This window comes from Colobus angolensis, unplaced genomic scaffold, assembly GCF_000951035.1.
Source record: "Colobus angolensis palliatus isolate OR3802 unplaced genomic scaffold, Cang.pa_1.0 Scaffold270, whole genome shotgun sequence".
Lineage (NCBI taxonomy): Eukaryota > Metazoa > Chordata > Mammalia > Primates > Cercopithecidae > Colobus > Colobus angolensis.
The window spans coordinates 3,153,577-3,179,401 of record NW_012115933.1 but is presented as its reverse complement, the minus strand read 5'-3'; the positions used below and the strand labels follow the sequence as shown (position 1 = coordinate 3,179,401).

Below are 25,825 nucleotides of genomic sequence, written 5' to 3'. Positions count from 1 at the left end.
TATCTCCATCACCTTACCCTTGGGAAACCACTATGTCCACAATGATAAAATAAAATACGAGAAAGGAAAACTTGTGTGCTGCTGTTTTCCGCAGTCTTGTGCAAGTATTTGACTTTTAAAACTATATGCATGTAAAATGTTGAATTTAAAAAAAAAATACTTAAATTTGAAAAGAAGATGAACTCTTCTTATGGACTGGTTGAAAACTGTTTAGTGAAAACATTAACTGAAATCACTTCAATTAATTCTAGTTTGGAATGTTTATTTACTTGATAGAGCATTAAAAAAAGAGGCAAAGACTTTAATATAAATTTCCTTTTTATTTTTGTATTGCAAGTGACGAATACTTGTAAACTAGCCTTTTGAAATTGACTTTAAAAGGCTCTACATAAATGGTTACACTGAGGAAACACCTTTTGGAATGTGAAATAATTGAGCTCATCATGGGAACAGGTGTTTGTGGCTGGGTTTTTAAAAACCCAGTGGTCAACACATCACAGACAGATTAAAAAGGTATTAAATTTCAAACTTGTGCTGTGGAAACTATTAAATGACTCTGGTCATGACAAAATCATTAACAATAAAGATTCAAATAAACAATTCGAATAATATTGTTTCATTAAATGAGCAGGGGAAAAACGTGCATTACTAAATCAATATATTATTTTATGTGATAACTTCATTTTAAATACATATTACCTAAATTAAATATTCTAAGAAAAAGAAAATTAGCTATCAGTTTCCCAAAAACATCTTTCATTTTCATTGAGGTGGCAAGAATGAAAGCAAGGTGAGCGCATCATTCCTTGAAAGCTGAGGCCATGACTTAATCATACTTGCATTTTATGACCATCTGACTGAGGAAGTCTCTCTCCTCCCTCTCTATCCTATCACCTGTTTCTTTCCTTCATAGCACTTATCACTCTCTGACATTTTCTTGTTTATTTCTTGCTTTATATGCTTCAAGTTTATCTCTACCAACTAAATGTCAGCCTAATGAAAGCAGAGCTCCTGCAGTCTTGTTCACATCGGAATGCATCCTCAGTGCTACCCAATGCCTCTCAGATCATTGATATTTATTAAAAATTAAACAGATGAGCAAAAGAATGGGCAGCTGGTAGACATAATAAACAAAGCACACTAATGAAATCTTTTTCACAGATGTGGGGTCATCTTCTGATCACTGGGAGGAAAACTGCTTTCTAACAATTCCTGTGAGTGATAGTTTACGATGCTCCCGGTGTTGAAACCTTCTTACTCACTGAATAGACTCATAGTGGGGTTGTAGCTATTAGTAGCCTGTGTTCTCTGAGAAAGTTCTCAAGAATTTTTATAACCATCCTACTTACAGCAAAAGCATGGTTCACTCTGCAGCTACTGCATGAGGTCTGGCACAATAGGGAAAAAATGGAATAATGTTAGGTATTCAAAAGCACATAACTTGTTTACTCATTTACTTCAACAGGGCATTTTGCTTTACTGCTTTGAAGCCAGATCATTTCTAGTTTCACTTTCCTTGAAACTCTTTGATGGCTCCACAGTGACTATGGAAAAGCCCACAATGTTAGCATGGAAAACAAGTCCTTCCACAGTTGGGCTGGCTTCCTCTTTCTCACTTTCTCACTACCTGGTTTCTCTCTCATGTATGGGATTTTGGAAGTGTGGACAAGGAGTTGTGGATATATATTAGCATATGGAGATTGGTGAAACTAGCTTCCAGTCCCTGAATAAGCCAAGTGGTTTCTTCCATCAGCACTTCTGCTCACCCAGCTCCCTCTGCTTGGAGGGCAGATGACCAGCCTCTCTTCTGGGTAGAGGCCACTACCCTCACTTGCAGATTTCTTATAGGACCTGCCTCAAGGTTACTCCCAACACTGCATCTCCCATCAGTTTCTGTTTTTCACTCCAGACACTGACCTCTTTGCAGTTCCTCAAATCCCTATTTTCATTTGCCAGGAGTGAAAAATATCTTCTCAGACATTTACACAATGTGTTCTCACCTCCATTCAACTCTCTGCTCAAAGGTCACTTCCTAGGAGAGGCTGTCTTTGTCCACCCCGAGAAATTCCTCCCTTCCTCATTTTTCTGAATAGAACTACCCCTTCTTTAGCCTTTACACTAGCTTACTTTTTCTTTGTAGTACTGATCTGACATTATATATTTAGTAATGTATCTGTCTTCCCTTCTAGAATATTAGCTCTGTGATGGTGGATCTTTGTTATGTTTACTGCTGTGAATGTGAATGAATGAATGATTGAATGGCACTTGTGGCACTTGATGACTCATGTTGGCTTGAGATTTTGCTGTCTTTCTCTGCAGGGATTATATCCTATGCCTCTCTTAGTCTCCAGTTCCTTCCTGGCACAGAGTAACTTCTTAATATTCCTTCTATGACTGAACGACATGCAGTATAAGTTACCTGTAACAATTGTTCCCAACAGAGACTCTAAATCCATGTATACTGCATAAGGTGAAGAACACAACTATATTTCCACAATCCCTTTATCTAAAACTCAGGACCAGATGTGTTTCAAAATTCAGAATCATTTATTTATTTATTATTTTCTTTTTTGAGACAGAGTCTCTCTCTGTCTCCCAGGCAGGAGTGCATTGGTGTGATCTCAGCTCACTGCAAGCTCTGCCTCCCAGGTTCATGCCATTCTCCTGCCTCAGCCTCCCAAGTAGCTGGGACTACAGGTGACCGCCACCACGCCCGGTTAATTTTTTGTATTTTCAGTAGAGACGGGGTTTCACCATGTTAGCCAGGATGGTCTCGATCTCCTGACCTTGTGATCCACCCACCTCGGCCTCCCAAAGTGCTGGGATTACAGGCGTGAGCCACCACACCTAGCCAATTCAGAATCATTTATTACTTAACACCCCTGTCAGAGTCAGTATTGTGTTATCTAACCCATGAAGAGCCTTGCAACAAAACATGTGAACAGCCATACTACATGTGAGAAATAATGCTCAAGTCAGAGTTTGCTGCCAAATGAGTTGTCAAGATAGATTTCCTAAGTATGGCATTTTGGAAGTGTGGACAAGGAGCTGTGGATGTGTATTAGCATATGGAGATTGGTGAAACATCTCCATACTAACATGGGTTTCCCACAATCCAGAAGGTTAAGAATTACTGATTTAATACATTAGTTTAAATAATTTATTTTTTCATTGTAGCTAACATTAATGAAGCATTTACTTTATGTCAACTCCTGTGCTGAGCTCTTTAAATATGTATGTAAAACTATTATTTGTCCCGTTTTACAGGGGAGGAAACTATGGTTTATAAAGAGGCTTAGCATATCTTTGCACTGGTAGCTGACTAAGCTGGACCCAGACTGAAGCTGCCTCACGATAAAAAGCCATGCTCTTACTTCATATTGCACAAGGTCAAAATTCTTTAGCCTTTCCAGTTTTTTTGTGATGTTGGGTCTAAGAAAAGTTTCTGTAATTCAAGTGAATGTGAAAATCCTCAGGCTACAAGTTCTCTTTTGTAAAAAACGGGCTGGCTATATGTAGTCAACATTTAACTGATATTTGCATAATGGAATAACATATTTTCTCAGCTACACCAATGTTTTAAATGTTTGTAATCAGAGATCAAAATATATACAGTCACACTAACTTGCCCTGATTTCCTTTGTAGAACCACGATCTGCAGAACCAAGGTCTGCTGTTACCTGATAGATGAGAATAGGAATAGTAGAAGAGGCCATCAAAAGGCACTAGTTATAAATAATATGTAGATTTTTAACTTACCCTTTTCAAGAACACTTTAGCTGCCTGAATTTTTCAAAAGCCAGACAGAAGTTAATAAAATATATTTGTGATGACCAAATTTTGAAACTCCTTTGGAATTAACAAATATAGCAGTGATAGTTGGCATTAAGGAGTCACTTGTATAGAAACAATAAAGCTATATTTTAAAAATCTATGCATAGGGCTACAGCTTCACCTGAAGATACAGCGTTTTGGACCATACCACACTCATGGGAAAGCCTCTGATTTTGAAATGTAGAGTAGCAAAAACACAACACACAGTCATTTCATGGTACAAAGCCGATACCATAAACATGAGAATTAAGAAATGAAAATAACATATACACTAAAAACATCACAACAGAAACAGGCTTTATTTCAACCAGACAAATGAGTTCTTCAATTAACATCAACTTCTTCAAGATTTGAAGATATGGAAATTAAAGACGGTGCTCAGAAGGCAGAGAAAGGAAGATTCATCCTGGAGTAATTGTTCTGTCCTTCAAAAATCCCTTTCAACAATAAGCTCAATACACAAGACCATGGGATCTCACGCATTCCGACATTTGTATGTGACCCTCATTTGAAAGTTACCCATCAGTCTTAATGAAATCTTTCAAAAAGAAAAAATATATAGATCAGTATAAATTATTTTTAATTTTAGAAACTGAGATTGAAGTACAGTTTTTAGTTTAAAATATTAAAAATGAAAAAAACTTTAACATTATTAAAGATATATTGTTACAAATTTCCTAGATATATACATGTACAAAACAAACAGATATTACTATCTGACACCTCAACCCATGACTTACCCTAAATCTCCTGATATGAACAATTAATCCACTGGGAGGCTTTTCCCAGTAAGTTCCAAACTTCTTGCACAAAGATTTGCTGCCATTCATATTCTGTGCATGGAAGAGGACATTTCATCATAGACTATTTCAACTTAATATCACCTAGCATAAAATCAATCCAATGAAACACTATATTTATAAGGGATAAGACAAACTTGCCAGACTCATTAAATTCATTAACACATTCAGGCTTCTCTTCACCGGCATTTTCAAGAGCTTTAGATCTTGTGCTTAACTTTGTATTGAGCTGGTCAGCACCTTCATTGATATGAACAATTATGTCAAAGAAAGTTTACAGGTAGGGGAGGGAGATCATCTGAGGACAGAAACAGAGGGAAGGACTCTCTTTTTTCAGAAGACAACTAAAACAGAAAAACAAGACAAAAAAGGGTAAACAAACAAAAGTGTTCACAGTAAAACATGCCAGATTTGTAGTTTCATTTGAAACCAACAGCAAATCATGAAACGTCATGAAAAATATGAGTCAAGGTAAAATCTCCTAGAGTAATTACTAAATGAAGTTAAAATCACCACACTGATCAGTAAACCCCAGAAGAAAAATGAACAGCGCTTACATATCAGGTCCTTCTTAAACATCAAACAACTTTTCAAAGTTAATGCATACAATTGGTAGGTTTGGCCACGCTGCACCATTTTTTTAAAAAAATACAGTATACAGAAAAAAAACCTTTTATATTCCCCCGTTTTGAATCATTAGCTCAAAACCTAAGAGTAAAAGATCATCTGGAAGGATTTTAAATTATTTACAAATCCAGCAGGTTCATCTGCCATAATGGCTTGGTTTCCGTCCCAAAGCGACCTTCACCTTCTCCAGCAGCAATTTTTTAGTTCTCTGTCCTTTGGGGAGGCTGTTCCCTCCACTGCTCATCTCTACTTGTCATCGGTCATTTTGAACAGTTCCAACAGGGCCCCAACGGCTCCAAAATAACCCTATGAAAACAATACAAAACGATGATCTCTGAACTTTAGCCAAATACCTATTGTTTTTAATAATTCTAGGAATACCATTAATGTAGATAAAAGAGAAATTTAAAACCTAAATTGTGCGTCAGAAAACATGGCAGAATAATAACAACTATAATTTACTGGACATCTAGTTATATATATTAAATAAATTCACATATGTAAGTGCTTACAACTATGTCTGGCACATGTGTGCTAAATGTGTGCTGGGGGTTATTAGTATTATAACTATTTCATCTTTATCTTCATCATGGCAAAACTCTGATTATTATTTCACATATGAGAAATGGAAGGTAATAAATTAAATTACCCTTGCAGGGTCACAGGTCTTGTACCAGGGCTCAACACCAAATCTGTCTGACTTCAAAGCTATATTTCATGGGAGAAAACCCTAAACTTCCCTCAGTAGCGCTTGCATAGGCACTTAAATTAGTCCAAGCCTCACTTTGCCCATCTGTAAAATAAAAGACCATATGTCTATGAAAATGAAAGGAACTAAAAAAGATAGATTTGTAGAGAACTATGTGTTAGTTTGTTCAGGCTGCTATATATAACAAAGTACCCTAGACTGGGTGGCTTATAAACAATAGAAATTTGTTTCTCACAGTTCTAGAGGCCGGGAAGTCTAAAATCAAGGTGTCTAGTGAGGACCCATTCCTCATAGATAGCTGTCTTCACATTATAATCTCACATAGCTGGATTACGTGCTGGAAGGGGCAAGGGAGCTCTCTTAGACCTTCTTTATAAGGATGCTAATTCCATTCATGAAGGCTCAGCCCTCATGACCTAATCACCTCCCGAAGGCCATCTCCCAATACCATCACCTTGTAGATTAGGATTTCAACATACACATTTGAAGTTGGTCGGGGCACAAATAATCAGTCCACAATGATCTGTTTCCAAAAGGCAGGAGGCTCCATTCTTCTGGCACTTGCTGAACTCAACAGCTATAACTGCAGCAGTAGGTGTGAGTGTGGCACGATGTGGATGGATCTTTGCTGCTGCTGCTGTCAGCTCACATTTATTGAGGCCCCACTAATGCTAGACGTGGTTCTAAGCACTTTACATGGATTTACTCATTTACCTATCACAATAACTCTATGAGAAAAATATGATAATTGCCCCTTTTTAAAAATGCTAAAACAGAAATGGACAGATGGAGTCATTGTCTAAGATCTCAAAGTCAGTAAAAGGCAGTGTTCTTAACTATCTGGCTAGATGATATCTCTTAAGAGATGTTCTGTAACATTAGTTGAATGAATAAGAAATTAAGTGAGGACTCCTAAGGCCAGGGCAGGTGACCAGAAAGCCACCATACCAGTGTTTCTCAAAAGTTGTCTCTCCATAGTATTCTCTAGTAAGGCCAGCATAAGCTACAGTGAATTTAAGAATGTAGAGAATTTTCTGAGGACCACATTATGAGGGTTACAAGAATATTCCATTTTCACTGGCCATAGAGACTGAGTTATGATATAGGGTAACAAACCAAAGCCAGAGTCCACAGAGGCTTAGGATTGTACGGGGTGATATACGTGGCTACATTTTTACCTACAGAAGTGGCTTTCCCCAAAAGGTTGGATTTTACTTCCTATTTTATCACCACCTAACTTCCCACGTGATGTTATGGAAGACTTTTTATCCCTGACAGTTTCCAGGCTTTAATAAAACAAAATACAGGCATAGAGAGTTCTAAATAACTCTAAATGCACTGGTAACTTTTTACATAAATAGCTCAGTTTGAAGATGAGAACAAAATGGCACAGTAGTTATTCATTACAATTGAAACCCACAATACTAGCTCTCTCAATGTTTTTCTGCTGCAGTATACACAAGAGATTAGATACCTCCAGTGATAGCTCATTACTGCACTGCAGCACTGATTTTAAAGGAGGTGACAGAGGAGGTGGAAGAGAGAACGGCTTTTTTTTGTTTGTTTATATTATGGTAGAAACTCCAAGTAAGGGGGCCAGGATGGCTCACAACTGTAATCCCAGCACTGTGGGAGGCCCAGGCAGGCGGATTACCTGAGGTCAGGAGTTCGTGACCATCCTGGCCAACATGGTGAAACCCTCTACTAAAAATATGAAAATTAGTCTGGCGTGGTGGCGCACATCTATAATTCCAGCTACTTGGGAGGCTGAGGCACGAGAATTGCTTGAACCTGGGAGGCGGAGGTAGCAGTGAGCTGAGACTATGCCACTGCACTCCAGCCTGGGTGACAGAGGGAGACTCTGTCTCAAAAAAAAAGAAATTCCAAGTAAGGGACTCTCTCCATTTCCTTTGTAAACAGGTTCACTAATGGTCACGTACACTGACCTGTTAAGGCCAACAGGCTACTCTTAGTCGCCCAGGCACTTCTGTTCTTACCAGCTGAGTTGCTTACTTGCCAAGAGTCAGCTGTGTTTATCCTTAAATTTATTTATGACAGGTTGATTGTAATGTAATAATCTAGCTTAACTATATACCACCTAAATCAATAAAAAGAGCACAAATTGATGGTCAGTTCTATGAAAATTCAGTTAAATTCTTGAGAAATATTGAAAAAGGTTGTCAGAAATAACTGCTGTCTGTTTAGGTGGATACCACAATGTGAAAGATAGAGAAAAAAACCTATAAGAATTCTGCAACCAACTTGCTTCATAAGTATCTTTAACTTCTTAATCCACTTTAAGGAAACAAACTGGAAATCAAAGGAGGTGCATAATATTGTAGATTATGAAAGAAAGATAAACACAGGACTCCAATCGGCAGAAACCATGCTCAAAAATAGGTGTTGGTCTCACATCAAAAGATTGGTAAGTAAGTGCACATTTACACATTTTAAGGTATAATAAAATGTTTGAAGAAAGATTTTTTGAATGATTACTCATTTTATCTGACTTTAAAACTTTTTAAAAATGTTATTATAAATTGACAACTTATAATCATATATTTATGGGGTACAAAGTGAGGTTATGATTTATGAACATAATGTGAAATAACTAAAGCAAGCCAATTAACATGTATATAACTTCAAATACTTAGTTTTTTTGGTGAGAACATTTGAAATTTACAAGTTTGAAATGTATGTTCCCATTTCTCCTACCCTCCAACCTCTGTAACCACCATTCTACTCTCTGCTTCTATGAGTTTGATTGTTTTAGATTCCACAAATAAGTGAGAACATGCAGTATGTCTTCCTGTGCCTGGCTTATTTCACTTAGCATTATGTTTTCCAATTCCATCCATGTTGTTGCAAACTACATAATTTCTTTTTAAGTGATGAATAGTATTCCATTGTGTATATGTACGACATTAAAAAAATCCATTCATCTGCTGACAGACACTTAGGATAATTCCATAACCTGGTTACTGTGAGTAGTGCTGCAGTAAACATGGGAGTGCAGACATCTCTTCGACATACTGATTTTAAATCTTTTGGGTAAATACTCAGAGGTGGAACTGCTCAATCATATGGTAATTTTATTTTTAGTTTTTTTGAAACTTCCATGCAGTTTTCTATAATGACTGTCCTAATTTACATTTCCAGTAACTTTTTAAAAAAATTAAATTAACCAACTACCAGTCCTGGTTGTTGGATAAGAATGCTTCCGGCCGGGCGCGGTGGCTCAAGCCTGTAATCCCAGCACTTTGGGAGGCCGAGATGGGCGGATCACGAGGTCAGGAGATCGAGACCATACTGGCTAACATGGTGAAACCCCGTCTCTACTAAAAAAAATACAAAAAATTAGCCAGGCGTGGTGGCGGGCACCTGTAGTCCCAGCTACTCTAGAGGCTGAGCCAGGAGAATGGCGTGAACCTGGGAGGCGGAGCTTGCAGTGAGCCGAGATCGTGCCACTGCACTCCAGCCTGGGCAACACAGCAAGACTCCTTCTCAAAAAAAAAAAAAAAAAAGAATGCTTCCATTTAATATATACTTTTTTATTATCCTTTGTGTAAATGCAAAGTGTAAATGGCAACTTTTCTACTTGACCAATTTAAAAAACTAAGAGACCTGCTGATAGGTTAGCCAAACCAAAATATACTCCACATATGACAGTAAGTCTATGTAAACTCAACCTACCTCATGTTCCAAAAACAGAGCTTTTAGTTGTCCTTTGGACCAAAAATCCATGGCATATGCTAGCAGCTTCATGGAGACCATATTGATTCTGAGAAAATTTCCAACAAACACAACTCTGTCTATATTCTGGAAAAAATGTTAAAGAAAACAATTGAATCATGGCATAAAAATAGCATTTGGCAAAGACCCAATGTTATGTATGTCTCTGTACAGAACCTTGAAGAGTAAATTTTCCTTGTTTTTTTTTTGGTGGAATTATTTCTACATTGCCAAAATGAAGTTAAACCAAACTTATAGTACATTCCACAAGAACAAGAGGCTGAGATTTTTGTTGGGCAACGCAGAAACTGATATTGGACTTATTTGCAGGTGTTATGTCAGACTGCCTTAGGTCTGACATGAAATTAAGCTCCCAAAACACACCCATATATACAATTTTAACTGGAGTTCAAGTTCAGCTAAATTTTCATGTGTAATACCTCAATCCCCCAACTTGTAGGTATAAATTACTCTTATAACCAACTCACAGATAAAATGGCTATGGTATGGTTTATTCGTGTAATGAATAATGCTCAATTTGCTCTGTGCTGGACACTGGAAATACAAAGAAGAAAGAATACTCAGTCTCTGCCCTCAGGATATATGGTGGAATATCCTGTTTGGTCAACAGAAAATATTCTATTTTTGTCATCATGGATGTGGCTCTGCATTCTGAACATACACTTATGAACATTCCTCTCCTATCCTGTTCATGCAGACATTCTTCAAATCCCATAAGCTTCCAGCTCCAGTGCACTCGTTATACTTCCCACTCCCCCAGATATTTCTTAAGCTCAAACCAGAGCTCAGCCTGTCTACCATGCAGAGGCTGCTCACCACTCACTCACTCACTCACTCAGAGCCACTTGCTATGGTCACTCACTCATATCAAAGGCAAGAGAGTCTTTGAAGCTGGTATTATTTTCTGCTTAGTCTATCGAGAGTAATCACGGTCTGGGAACATTACCTTTTAACTGCCTCAAATTTTAACAATGAATGTTCATGAACCCATTAGCCACTGAAAATTTTCTGTGGGTGGAGGAGCGGAGGTAGTTTTAATAAATTTTCATTAAGAAAAAAAAAAAAAACTAGCCACAAATCACTCAAACTAAGAGGTGACAAGGAACACTCTAAGAAACTCAGGCTAAAAAGAAATTTAATTAAATTGAGGTGTTTTGCCCTTTCTCCCAAAACAAGGGAGTTCAAGGGAGGATTTGCTGAAAGCCCATTCTTGCATTACCCTAATAGAAAGTCAGAAGGAGTAGAAGTGGCATTAAAACTGGAAGAGCATTCTATGTTTCAAATAAATTCCAGGTGGGTCAAAGATGTTCAGAAAAGAAAAAAAAGAAAGAAAGAAAAGAAAAAGAGATTAGGGAAAAATATGGAAGAATTGGAAAAAAATGTTGAAGTAGAAAATGCATAATAAAGGAAATCATTTCAAAATAATTGCTATATTTACTTTAAAAAGTTAAATTTATTTGGGGAAAAACATCACCACAAACAAATCCAAATGGGAAGCAATAAATGGAAAATATTATCATACATTTCACATCAAATGGATTTGTTACTTAATTAAGAGTTCCATAAATCAGTAAGAAAAAAAGGCCAACAACCCAATAGAGTAATGAGTAAATAATATTAATAGTTAATCCCAAAATAAGGTATAATTTTTAACATATTACATTGAAAAAAATAAAAAAGTTTGATAACTCTCTGTGGAGAAACTTGTACCCTTATAACCCTGCTTGGTGGGAATATAAATTAGAACTACCTTTATGGAGGGAACTTGATATCTGTTAATATTACAATCAACATATCCTATGACTCAGCAAGTTCCCTTCTAGGAATTTATCCTATTTATATACTCACATATAGGCAAAATGATATGTGTGTATACATATATGTGTGTAAACCGTACATAAATACACTATGAATATTTGAATAATAGTAAGAGACTGGAAAAACCTAAATATCATTAGGAAATTGAGCAAATCAATAACAGCATATCTATATGTTAAAATGCCATAGGGCCGTTAAAAATGAAGCAATTTAAAATATACTGATATGATCAATTTCAAGATGCATTACTACGTCAAAAAGCAACGGGCAGTATTTTTAGAGATGCTTATTAAAGTATATAGGGTAAATTGACATAATATCTTGGATTTGTTTTCTAGTATTTTAGCAAAAAGAGGGACAGAGGAGGAGAGAGGACCGGAGGGAGGAGGAAGACGAAAATAGAGAGAGAGAAAGCATGTGTTGTGAAGCCTTAATGATTGCAGAATCTGCACTGATGGATATATGGAGGTTCTTTATACTGTTCTCTCTCCTTTACATATGTTTATGCATCTTCTTAATAAAAACCTGATAAAGCAAGATGTAGAATAGTATATGGAGGGTGAATTGTATAGCATATAATTATATTTCAGTAAAACTATTATTTTGTAAAAAGAATGTTACAGAGTTTGTTACCTTTAGAAAGATAAATGTATCCTACATTACATACAATATAAACAAAAGATATATTGTAATATATACAACAAAAACAAACAAAAAAACCCTAAAAACATTGGCAGCCTCTACTGAGGTTAACACTGACAGACAGAAGTGGAAATGGTGACTCACTTCCTTGTGTATCCTTCTAATGTCTTAGTAGTCTGTATTATGTGTTTGTATTATCTATTCAAAAATTTGAATCAGAAAATTTAAAATTGATGGGGAAGCATTTCACAGCATCTCAAGAATCACGGCAAAAATGTTTTAGATTTGGTAAATGTGGTGTCCCTCAATGAAATGGCTGAAATCAAAGGGTCTCAAATCAGTGACTCCAGAGAGCAAAGCAAGGACTGAGGGACTTGGCGGCTGCTCTCATGGGGAAACGCAACATTACCAGTCACTGGCGCGGCCACTGGGAGTCTGCACTGACTGGACACTCTCTGGGGGAGCCTTGGCCCCAAGGCAACTGGTGATTCCCTTCACTCATTCAGCCCCACAGAAACATATAAAATAGTTGCTCAAACCAGTGTATAACATGGCTACATTTTCAAGTTGGCACTCTTGCTATACTCCACCAATCGATAATATTGAAATTGAAATCAAAAGTGAATAGTAAAGTCAGTCGCTGTCTCCCAAAGGGATTCTGATACCTGTGAAAAGACCTGCTGACCTGCCGGCTCACTCCAGCCAAAAGCACAAGAAGCTGGCTCTGCGGAAAGTAGGGGAAAGGGCATCTATTGCTCTGTGGGGCAAGAAGTGTTACCAGCTGACCTTTGAGAGCCCATGAGTACAGCCAGCTACACACATATTGGTTTTGGGGCTTGTTTCATTACTTGGAAAAATTCCCTTTAAAGGTTAATGTCAAGAAATAAACTCTGTTACATTGAGTCCCAAGACTCAAGTGGACTTTGAAAAAACATCTCTGGAACGCTCTTTTCTCTGAGTATCAGCCTCCCATTTAAACTCCATCTGAATTGAGGGCTTCCAAAAAGGTATGTCCCTGATCTGCAGGCCAGTAACATACTGTGTTCAGTGTTATGCAAGGAGAGTGTGTTTTTTGTCAACCCAGAACTCAAACGCAGGGCTAACACCCATGTATCATAAAGACTGCCTCATACACTAACATTCAACTATTCAACTGGGAGGGGGCTCAAGGGGCTTTCTGAGTACCTATAATGTTCTATTTCTTGATCTAAGTGGTGGCTATACAGGGGTGCTTGTGTGGTGTAAATTCAACTGTAAGCTTATAATTTGAGCCTTCTTCTGTATGTATATCACCTCTCTATTAAAAGCTATATTTATAAAAACTCCATTACAGAGCTACTGTGGTTCTTTAATACTCTCCTATGACCTGTTCCATGCCCCAACTCTTCTTTCTTGTCTTTCTAATACACCTCAGTGTGAAGAGTTCTACTTTACACACCTTGTATTTCAGAAAAAGTTCAATTTTTTCCAAACGAATCTTGCAGTGCTTCAAAACATGTTAATAAAACTTTGTCTGTCACCAGCTCCACCCTTTTTTGTGCCTGGGGCTCTGGCTGGCCTTGGCTGTAGCAAGCTCTCTGTGCTTTGATAGCCCTGTACAATGCTGCTTGAACTCCATGCCACAAGGCAACACTGTAAAGAAGCTGAAAGCAGAGAGAATATCGAATATTGCAAATCGAGCATTTTATCTGCAGTTATGTGCAAGGATGCTCAGACATTTTCCTCACATTCCAGTGGACACATGGCAATAATGACGGTTAGAGAGACTATGACATGGGTTGTAATTGTATCATGTTTCCACAGTTGAATGGTTTATCATTCATTATCATCTGGTGCCTTCTTAAAAATAAAGCATATATTCTTCCCCCTCCCCCAACACACACCCCCTCCTGTTCTGTAAAGTGTGACTATCGTAAAGGGAAGCTTTCCTAACGATATGCAGCTGTGTACGAGTCAGCAGGTGCTGCACTGCCAAGATGATGTGTATGAATGACACACAGCTTTCGCTAGGTTGAGTAAGGCCTTACCTCATTCAACGCACACATCCGAGCAATGGAGCCAATGTTGTTGGTGATGGTGACCAGTGTGGCCCGGGCGAGGTCTTCCTTGCTGATGGAATCTCGCTTTTCTTTACTCATCATGTTGCCAAAGCTATGTTGGAAATATTAGCGAGAGTGTTCAAAATCGTCCTCAGGCAGGGCCCATCCTTCCACCAAAGTACTGTGGAAGGCTCTATGAGTAACTGTTCAAACTCAAGTGATCCAATTTTGCTACTATGGTTTATAAGCAGACAAGATTATAGTATGCATGGCTGACTGCCCTTTTCTTAATAGGGACAAAGTAGCATGTCCATTGATGGGGGAAAAAAATTTAATGCCTCTAGATATCTGGACAAGAATGAAACAGATGAAACTATTGCAGTTTTCTAGAACCTTCTTTCAAAGTTGCCTTATTTTAAGAACAAGTATCAAGAGCTAAATATCTCAGTGCTTCATCAAGGGCAGGAGATCAAGTCTGAGCTCTGATACAACAGGTATCTGCACCAGGCTGGTGGATTGACATTTTAAAACATAACTTAGTGAATGGCCAGGGTGGACAGGCTGCCTTGTGTTTAATCACTACTGCTCCTAGCTACTTAATCTCTACCTTGATGCTACAGCAGATCCTTGAAGGCCAAATCGTTCATAGTCTCCTCCGTAAATGTCCTTCACCAGCTTATCAACATTGGTGCTGTCGCCTTTAGCTGCCATTTCCAGAGCTTCTTCAAAGGTCTCACAACCAGTCAGCAAGCAACATAGGCCTAGGAATGTTCCACCTCCAAGACTGAAGGAACAATAAGGTTTATTTTTAAATTTTACTTTAAGATATGCCCATCCAAGTCCCCAACTACGTCAAGACTATTAATATGGGTGAATAAAAACAGATGAACAAAGGGGCACTTCAATTAAAGTGCTAGGGTGCAACAGAACTTTAGGGTAGACTGGATATGAAAAGAGGGCAGAGACTAAAAATAAACATCAAGGAAAATTTGCCCCTAAATTTGAGAACAAAACCAAAGAAAGACTCTCACTGATTTCTGTTGTGAGACCTTCACCTAACCACTAACCTGAGTGCTTTGTTCAGCCTTCCCACCTACGAAATGGGGCCAAATCATGATCTCTTCTATTTGGGTGGTCTGAAAGCAGCAAACAACCAAGAAATAACTCCTATTAAAAAACCATATGCAGCTGAATATAAATACCTAGAAAAAGAATTTGTGTGCACATAAAGCATAGTTCACAGCTATGAAGCCAAACCCTCTGATGACAAAACTGACCCAGGATTGTGCCAGGCATGGCCAGTTTTAAAAGCTGTCTTTGACCTGACCTTGCTTCTCTAGCAGAGATAATCTCATTTAGCCTCCTTGAATATTTCTAGAAGGGAATCAGTGATCTGATACTGAATTTTTTTCTAGTAGACTCTCCAGAAGGTTTTTTAATATATTACTTACCACTCAATAGTAAAAAACAGTAACAAAGGTCATAAAGTGGTTCCAATGGTTGAACTACATTTAAAAACCTTTGACTTGTTTAGGGGGAAATTTCCTCTAAAATAGCCTAGATAAAATTAGAAAGTAATTACAGTAGCCAAGAATGAACTCAATTGTGTATTAATATCAAAGTTACCTAATGGAAAGAAAAGCAGATTCAGAGTAAAGTATTGCCAGTGAACTCCCAGCAGGAAAAGAAGCATTGATTCCTAAAGCTAATGGACATAGGTTTTCCTATTTCTTTACCATGTAGAAGAGTAAATGAAGAAGAGTTGCTCACATCCATCTGTTCTGAAGCCCCAAGGAGCTACTAGCTTTGGAAATTCAATTTGTGTTTGAGCACTGGCTTTTACTTCTAAGAATAAAATCAATTTGGGATTAAGGTTATGTTTAATGTCAACAACTGTTAACAAGAAGGTACAAAACTGTAGATAGGTACATAGTTCTTGAAGATGCATCTAAAACGAAACTGACTGGGTGTGGTGGCTTATGCCTGTAATCCCAGCACTTTGGGAGGCTGAGACAGGTGAATTACTTGAGGTCAGGAGTTTGAGACCAGCCTGGCCAATATGGTGAAACTCCATTTCCATGAAAAATGCAAACATTAGCCGGGTATGGTGGTTCATACCTGTAATCCAAGCTACTTGGGAAACTGAGGAAGGAGAATCGCTTGAACCCAGGAGGTGGAGGTTGCAGTGAGCTGGGATCGCGCCATTGCACTCCAGCCTGGGCGACAGACAGAGCGAGACTCCATCTCAAAAAATAATAAAATAAAATAAAATAGCAAAACTATGTGTAATATTCTTAAATTGTCACTTGTATAAAAATATATTTGATTGAGGCCAGGCGTGGTGGCTCATGCCTGTAATCCCAGCACTTTTGGAGGCCAAGGCAGGTGAATCACCTGAGGTCAGGAGTTTGAGATCAGCCTGGCCAACATGGTGAAACCCCGTCTCTACTAAAAATACAAAAATACAAAAATCAGCCAGGCGTGGTGGCATGCGCCTATAATCCCAGCTACTCAGGAGGCTGAGGTGGGGGGATTACTTGTACCCTGGTGGAGATTGTAGTGAGCCGAGATTGTGCCACTGCACTCCAGCCTGGGTAACAGAGCCGGACTTTGTCTAAAGAAAAAAAAAAAAAAAAATATATATATATAATATCATTTAATTTACTCATATATATACACACACACAATACACATATATATATGATTGAAATTATGGGTTTTCATGGAAAATTATATAGCTAGGCACCACCAGTAGCAGCCAGCCAAACTGTAGATGCAGTTCCATGAGTAAAAGAAGAGGTCCATGTACATTATTACCTTCACAACTTAGTAACAGTAGAAACTTTGGATTTCCTCTAAGAAAGTTTATCTTTATTTACATTTAATGCAATATGTCATTCTACATTGCTGGTTTCAGCCTACCTACAAAGCTAGTGTGGGAACATGTTCTGGTTTGTATGCCATTTGGATTTGTTTTGCTTTCTCCCTGTGTATTTTTAGAAAGATGTCTTTGCTCCCATTTCTAGCTTCTAAATATCTTTCACCCCCACGGATAACCTTTCTTTGGACATTAAGGATTTGTATTAATCAAGGCATTCAACAACCCACTCAAAGGTAGGCAACTGAAGACACTGGCTGACTTAGAAAGAAGGTAACTCATTGGCTGATGTGTTGGTATAAATGAAAAAGGGCAAGTGCCTTGTATGACTGGAAGATGACAGACGACTCCACATAAAGAATTGGAACAAATGAGGTAAAGCGAGCATGCATTTGACAGCGAGTGCACTGCAGACAGGAGGAAAGAATGCACAGCTGCAGAAGAGCCAAATGTCTGCCAGCACTTTATTAATATCCTCAACCTGCTAACCAGTATTTAATCAAGTGATTTTCCTGCTCACAGTCAGATACATCTGTTTGTTTCAGTAGGCATACAGTAAAAACCCTCAGTGTATAAGAGACAAAAACAATGCAAGAAAAAGCTGTAGAATATTATCATCATTTAAAAATAAAACAAAACAAACAACATCATAGTGGGGGATTTTAGGAAACAGCAGAAGAAACCTTCAATTAAGTGCTCATGCCCTTAAAACAGATCCCAAAATAATGAGATGAGATGTACTGCTAGTTTCACCAAAGTTTCAAAATCATCTGCATTCCTCTTTTAACAAACTACACATTCTAATGTCAGCTATAAAGTACTATTTTTTCCATTGACTTCTATAATTGGAGTTGTTTCACTAGGAAAAAAATGTTGCTACCCAATCTGGGATGCAACAAAATTATATGTAACACTGAAATAAATCATTTGAAATCATGTTTAAAAGGAAACTGACATCCTGTGTAGCTTCTTGAAAATAAACAACTTTAATGTTTAATGGGAAAATCAGGTATAATACAATAAGAAAAAACCTGGAGTGACAGCTATTGGTTCACAATAGGAGTAGCAAAACTTAAAGCTAAGCCATTTGCTAAAACAGTGGTTTCTAAAATGTGTTTTACACACTCACACTAACCGTAGATACTAACTTCACTGCTAACTGTAATCATTTATGTCAGAGGTTTCCTAACTTGAATTAAAAGAAACCTTTGGCAAAACAACTCTGGGTGAGGATCACAGCCCCACACACTTGATGTTTCATTCCCCTCCCCTCTCGTGGTAGCCCCGAAAGGGTTCTCTATTAACCTGCAGGCTTTGGTAGCACCTTTCCAAAGCTACTGATTGAAGAGAGAGTTTATAGGGAAGCTAGAACATCCAGACAGAATTTGTTGATGACTGGAGAATACTGGACATTAAAGGGCATTTACCAATATTTATAGACATAATTACACATATAACAGAAGCCAAACATCACAGTTTGCTTCTTCGCAGCTATTCAAGATGACCCAGATCCGTGGAGCCTCCAAGTTTAAGAAAGTGTCCCTGTGATGTAATTCATTAAATTGTTAAGTGTTGATAAAACTAAGTATCTCTAATTGTGAACAACGATTAGCTTGCTCTTACCTTGGGACTAGCTTTACCAATTCAATTACTCCTTCTGGGAGGAGGTCTGTAGTTTCTTAAAAATTATATGTTTATCAAATCACTCTCTAACGTAAAACCAGCTCAGCTGAAATATTCATCTCTGATACTCCTGACAGTCCTCATGAGGTCACGGAGTCAGTTTTGTTTCTTGTGTGAACAAGCAAGCTTCTATATTCTCAATGAGAAAATGTATACTTGGTAGCAATTAACTTACAAAACAAAGCCTATACTCTGGACACCAGTAGGCTTCAGTTAGAATGTGTGTGTATGTGTGTGTGTGTGTGTGTGTGTGTGTGTGTGTATGTGTGTGTGTACATGCATGCCAGGGTTTCTCAACAGCAGCATTACTGATATTTGGGGCTCGATAATTTTTTGTTGCCTTATGTACTACAGTTTTTTAGCAGCACCCCTGACCTCTATCCAGTAGATGCCAGCTGTAACAACCAAAGAAAAAAAAATGTCAAACATATCCTGGGGGGCACTGTTAAATCTTCCCCTCTTCAGTGGGGAGCCACTCATCTATCACAAGTCATGGAAATGTACTGCAAAAGCAATGTTCTCCTCCTAATGGGTGAGTAGTCCTGCAGAATTTTAGTACTGGAGAAGTCTGTAGAAGTAATCCAAGAAACAACCCCCTTCATGGCAGAAATGACGATACTGAGACCCAGAGAAGTGATATATCTGCAGCTATCAAAAACCCTGGTTTCAACACCAAATCCCAAAGCACATTCTGCATGGCACTAATCTCCTAAGATGCTCCTCTAAAAATGGGTTCTATGGTTCCACATGCTAGAAAAATGCTTCATACCAAATCCTCCTCCTAGAATTAAGGAAAATCTATTTAGTTTTGTTTACACTGTGATGTTTTAGAGAGATCTGACCCCAGATTTTTTCCCATGTTGAATCCCCATTAACAGGAAGCTGAGCCCCTTGGCTCTTCCATGGGTCTTGGGATGTGTGCACTAAAAAACAAGTCCCTCTGCCCCACGGTGGCCACAGGGCTGTTTCCCTGTGTACTCCACTCCAAAATTCCCTACGAGGTGTGCTGACTATTCCCGTTTTCAGGTGGAGCATTTGGCTGAGGGTAAAAAGACATTCTTTGTAGACCTAATTTGGTTTGCTGTTTGGAATGGTATATTATTTCAAGCAAGTCATTCCGAGCTAGGCATCCATGAGGGTCCAAAAGAAGGTTTCTCCTGAAGTCATCTCTGACCATTCCAAGTATCCTTCCATCTGAATTCTACTGACCCTGCTAATCATCTGACACTTAATGTATACCCCCTTGTTGGCAAATTTCTGGTGTGTGCAATCCTTCTTCCCTCAATCTGACCAAAGTTTCTATCAAGGCAAGGACTGTGTTTTATTAACTTTTATATAAATCACCCACATACCACTTTAACACACCATTCGAGAAATTCTTTTTGGTTGGCTAAGGAGGCCAAGATATTTCTTTTAAAGATGTATTCAATATACATAACGTTTTACTATAAACTGATCATCAAGAAAGAGGTCTGGGTTCAAGTACAAGTGGAAACATGTTTACCTGGTCCCTGTAACTCTTTTATAGTTGTCCTTGGAGTACACAGCTAGAATGCTGACACCTGAGCCCATGTTAACCAGCAACATAGGGTATGGGTTATCAAGGCAGTACGGCTTTTTTTGACACAATTCAGGATTTGTGGGATTTTCAAAATAGTAACATTCTGGCTTGCCATTGAAGCCAACAGAGTCGACATAAAGCAGGCCCTGAATCAGACAGTCCAGTTCATCCAGTTTATGCAGCTGCAGGTCAGCAATCTAAAACAAAACAAACAACAAAATAAAACCTTTTGAGATAGGCGACCACCTAAGGGGAAACCCCAGAGGTTCTAGTTCTAGTTCAGTTGGGGTCATTCACATTAAAAGCTTGGAGGCACCCTTAAAACAAGTTGTAAAATCTTGCAGATAATCAGCCACTGCACTGGAAAAGTAGCCTTGGCTAGACGTCATACCTGCCCACAGTGCATGCTAAAGGACAAGAGCTTGCCTGGTTGCTTGAAATGCACCCATCAGCATGTGTCATGGGTTGAATGGTGGTCCCTGAAAGATGGCACCATGTCCTAATTCTCAGCACCTGTCAATGTGACTTTATTTGGAAAAAGGGTCTTTGCAGATCTAATTGAATATCTTGAGAAGAAGTGACCATCCTGGATTATTGGGGTAGCCCCAGACACACAGGAGAGATTTAAAGGACGCAGAGGAGAAGGCCATATGAAGACAAAGGCAGAGACTGGAGTGCTGCTCAACAGGCCAAGGAATGCTGACAGTCACCAAAAGCTGGAAGAGGCAAAAAATGGCATCTCCAAGAGCCATTGAAGGAAGTACGGTCCTGCCAATACTTTGAATTTGAACTTCTGGCATTAAGAACTGTGAGCAAATAAATTTCTGTTGTTTGAACCATTAAGTTTATTTGTTACAGCAGCCACAGGAATCTAATAGGGGATGCCGCCAAGAAAGAGGTGCTTGCACAGGGTGAGCAGACTGAGAATACTCAGAAAGCAACAAAAATGCTATACTTCCTTGGTAGAGCATGAAGTCCTGGGGGACTGGGAACTGGGGTGAATCACCTTTGAGCTCACAAAGCCCAACTCCCCTTTTTCCAGGCTTTGGCTTTGGAGTTAGATCTGGCTTTGAATTCTAGCTCTAAAATTTACTTAACTGAAAGATTTCTCAAACCTCAGTGCCCTCATGTGTCAAATGGGGAAGATAATAATAACACTCACTGCAGAGTGCTGCTGTGAAGATTACCTAAAAATATAGGTAAAGTGCTTACACAGGCCTTGGCAAATACAAAGGGTTAAAAAAAAAGTTGGCTCTTTTATTAATGTCTGGGGTGGTCCCCGAGTATCCTATTATGTTCCTGTGAGACAAAAATGGACAGGGGCAAAAAGGTAAAGGGGAATGACCTGGCTGAGGGCTAGGCTTAGGGTCCGGTAGCCATTTTGCATTCTCAAAAGTTTAATTTATGATCCTTAAATGTATTACTACTGGCCCAGAGATCTGGATTCATGATCATTTTCCATGGACCAAAGAAAGAAAAAAATCTAACAATCACAAACATGAAACTGAACAAATGAAGATAATTTAAAAGACCCAATATAATTTAAGAAAAAAACTATTTAAAAATATAATAGCAAGTATTTACTGTTTACTACATGCCAAACCCTTGTACCAGATTATTTAATTCTCCCTAAAACCTTAAAAGTAGGTACTATCAACCTTATTCTATGGTTAAGATTCACAGAACTTAAGTAACTTTCCTAGGTGACACAACTAGCAAATATCTCCCAGTGATTTGCTGTGTGCTTCTCATGTCTTCATTGTCATAACGGGTACTGCTTCTGGAGTCTGGAAACAGCCTACACAAGTACTAGACTTAGATATTTTGTCAAAAAGATATTATCTTCATTATAAAAGTTAAGAGCTAAAACGGGCTGGGGGGTGGTAGTTCACACCTGTAATTCCAGCATTTTTGGCTGCCAAGGTGAGAGGATCACTTGAGTCATGGATTTTGAGATCAACCCGGGCAATATAGGGAGACCCCATCTCAAAAAAAAAAAAAAAAAAAAAACATTTGCCTGATGTGGGGTACGTGCTGCTGGTCCTAGCTGCTTGGGAGGCTGAGGTGGGAGGATCACCCAGTCTTGGGAGGTCAAGGCTGCAGGGAGCCATGATCATGTCACTGCACTCCAGCCTGGACAACAGATTGAGATTCTGTCTAAACAAGCAAAATAAACATTCTAAATGACCCATGGTGCTAAGTAAATCTACCTCATAAATGGTTCTAAACATTTCTTTTTTTACCAAGTGAAACTCCTGGATGAGATATACATAATTATACATGTTTTAAGAAGCAAAATTACAGGTATAAACCTATCTGGAGACCTGAAAGACTATAGCAGGGCATAGCAGTGTAAACACTATTTCCTCTGTTCTCCCTGATTCCACAGCTTTCCATTGCACTTACAGCACAGGTCACACTCTGGCTTGGTTTCTAGGTCTCTGGCTGCCCCTTAGCACTATGCTCAAAGGCCTGCACATAATAATTGCTTAATAAACATTTATTACGTGGAACAGGGAGTTATTATCTCTTGGATCACCCCAAACTGAAAAGTAGCAATTTCATCAGCCAGTGTTGGAAGTATACTTTAACTGCTTAAAAATTAATCAGAGGTTCATCAACAATATTGACAGCCAATTCCACAGCCAACATAACAAACACAAACACAAAGTCTGTCCTGCTGGACCTCCTGAAACTATACTAGGAAAAAAGAAAAACCAGCCAAGGCAAATAATCTACGCATGTACTAGTCTGACCTGAAAAGAAACATCATTATTTCATCTTTTCCCTAAAAATCATTTTCTAACAAAGTACTAGCAGCAAACAAACATCTCGTCTACACATTTCACTGAGGGCTGGATATCTCAAGCTTGAGGTCATGCATCCTCAGACAGGGAAACAGATATATGTCACTTTCACTGAACCCTACAGAGAGCTCCCTCAAAAACCTTCACCATCTGGGAAAAATGACAGGGTCCCAAGTGCAGGCAGTGAGTCACACTGCTACTTGGATTTTCATAGAGGCCATCTGAAATTCAGGACGAGTTGGGAATTAATTATCAGACTTTGCAGTCCATTAGTACAACTGAATTAACTTTGTGCAAAGCTTAAAACAGGATGTTGAGATTTCAGCTAGTGAGAAACACTCTCTCTCGGGGCTTAGTTTTCTTTACATCAAGGGCCACAGACTCAAATTTTTTGCCTAAAGGAGACTGTAAGAAAACAAAGGAGCAAAGGCCTTGACTAGATGTAGAGTCACAGAATAAGGACTGTAGCAAACAAGTCAACCTGCACCTATTTAAAATTCACCTGCCGCCCACTGTTGCCATGCGATCTTAGGGGCCCAGTGTTACCAGATGACCCTATTTTTTAAGAGTCAGAAATCCACAGTTTTATGTTAAATCTTCCAGTTTTTAAGTGCTGACAGCTAGTTTAACATTAAAAAAGTATATTGCAGACCAACAAAACATGTCTGTGGGCTGAATCTAACTCCCATACTACCAATTTTATCTATATATATATCCTAATGCGATCCTATCATGGGCCTTAAATGATGACAAATCTGAACTATTAGATCCAGCAAACATGCATATGAAGCTTCAGGCCATCTGAACATACTTTGTAACTAAGATATGCTGGTAAATGTTTAACAACCAGCTCTCTGAAACTAAAAGCCCTAGTTTATAGCATTTACTAATTTCCATGTTATAATCACCCCTGACCATGACCAATTTCAAGCTACCAATGTGATGTCGATAAACACAGAATTGGGAAGAGATGCTCACATGGACTCTTTTAATCCGGTAGGTGCCAGCTCTAGCATCCCTCTGCTGGTAACTCTCCTTAGCACTTTTGGAGACACTATGAGTTCTGCCAATTCCTAAATTAGTAGGTTAAATTTAAGCCACTCCTCAAACTTAAAAACAACAAAACAAAGCTTGCCGTAAGACTCAAACTCTGTGTAAATAATGGAAGCTAATCAAAAGACTGTATAGACCCCGCCTGTGGGACTTTAAGCAAGGAAGCTATTACTATTACCTATTTTGCTGATAAAATGCATCATTGTGGGTCAGTGGGTTGAGTTACCTACTCGTGTTCCCAAGACTAACAAGTAGGGGAAGAAGTAAAGTAGAGAAAATTTTCAAACTACAATTCTGAAAAACTAGCAATGTTATTTCTAGTACCAAAGTTACTCAAGCAAGCAGGGGTACAGTGGCGTTCTCAAACTTCAAGTGCATCAGAATCACCTGGAGCGTTTGTTAAAATGCAGGTAGATGGGCCCCAACCACAGAATTTCTCATTGCATTTCTAGTAAATTCCAGGTGATGCTGATGCTGATGCTGCTGGTCCTGGGACCACGCTTTGAGAAACCACTGCTATAGAAGGAGAAGCACAGTATCTGGAACTAAAGAGCTGGGAATGAGTCTATTACCACAGCCTAGTACAGATGTCAATAAAGTCACATATTCTCCCTGTAGTGACTGCCCTAGCTAACTCACAGGGCTGTTTTCAAGAATCAAAAGAGATGGTTGTGTAAAAATGTTTGGAAACTTTAAAGTACTAGACACACAAGTTATAATTACTATACCCATGAGAAATAAAATAATCCAGGTCTTCTTATCTAAAGTTCAAATGTACTTGGAAGCATCATTTCCAAACTGAAGACTGTAATTTTTAGAGGGCATTCAGTAATCCCCTATATGCTAACACTGGAAAAAAATATAGGATGGGTGTGGTGGCTCATGCCTGTAATCCCAGCATTTTGTGAGGTCAAGGCAGGAGGATTGCTTGAGCCCAGGTGTTCAATGCCAGCTTGGGCAACATGATGAGACACTGTCTCGACAAAAAACATTTTTTTAAATTATCCAGGCATCATGATACACGCCTGTGGTCCCAGCTACTTAGGGGGCTGAGGTGGGAGGATCTCTTTTTTTTTTTTTTTTTTTTTTTTTTTTTTCTGAGACGGAGTCTCACTCTGTCGCCCAGGCTGGAGTGCAGTGGCCAGATCTCAGCTCACTGCAAGCTCCGCCTCCCGGGTTCACGCCATTCTCCTGCCTCAGCCTCCCGAGTAGCTGGGACTACAGGCGCCCGCCACCTCGCCCGGCTAATTTTTTGTATTTTTAGTAGAGACGGGGTTTCACCGTGTTAGCCGGGATGGTCTCGATCTCCTGACCTTGTGATCCGCCCGTCTCGGCCTCCCAAAGTGCTGGGATTACAGGCTTGAGCCACCGCGCCCGGCCGGGAGGATCTCTTAAGCCCAGGAAGTCGAGGCTGCAGTGAGCCATGATTGCACCTCTGTCTCCAGCCTGGGTGACAGAGCAAGACCCTGTCTCAAATAAAAGGAAAGAAAGAAAAGAGAAAAGAAGGAGATGGATCTTAAACACAGGCATGCTAAGGATACAATTAAGAGGGCCTCCTATGAGCTGTAGCTCAGTCTGTCAAAAATAACTAACTCAATAGCTAACTAAAGAAATTTGGTAA

At 38.9% G+C, this 25,825-nt stretch overlaps 1 protein-coding gene across 3 annotated transcripts in view; it reads right to left on the bottom strand.

Moving 5' to 3' along the window:
* Nucleotides 1-4,114: 4,114 nt before the first annotated feature.
* Nucleotides 4,115-25,825, bottom strand: part of PANK1 (pantothenate kinase 1) — a 63,503-nt gene continuing 41,792 nt past the window's right edge. For 2 of the 3 annotated variants that reach the window (XM_011947858.1, XM_011947859.1), the window contains 5 exons: nt 20,288-20,541; nt 14,830-15,006; nt 14,211-14,334; nt 9,664-9,789; nt 4,115-5,567 (listed from right to left, as the gene is read on the bottom strand). In XM_011947858.1, coding sequence (XP_011803248.1) covers nt 5,508-5,567; nt 9,664-9,789; nt 14,211-14,334; nt 14,830-15,006; nt 20,288-20,541 — 741 coding nt within the window. In that variant the 3' untranslated portion in view covers nt 4,115-5,507. The remainder of the gene's footprint in view (nt 5,568-9,663; nt 9,790-14,210; nt 14,335-14,829; nt 15,007-20,287; nt 20,542-25,825) is intronic. The other variant, XM_011947860.1, reaches the window with a different exon arrangement.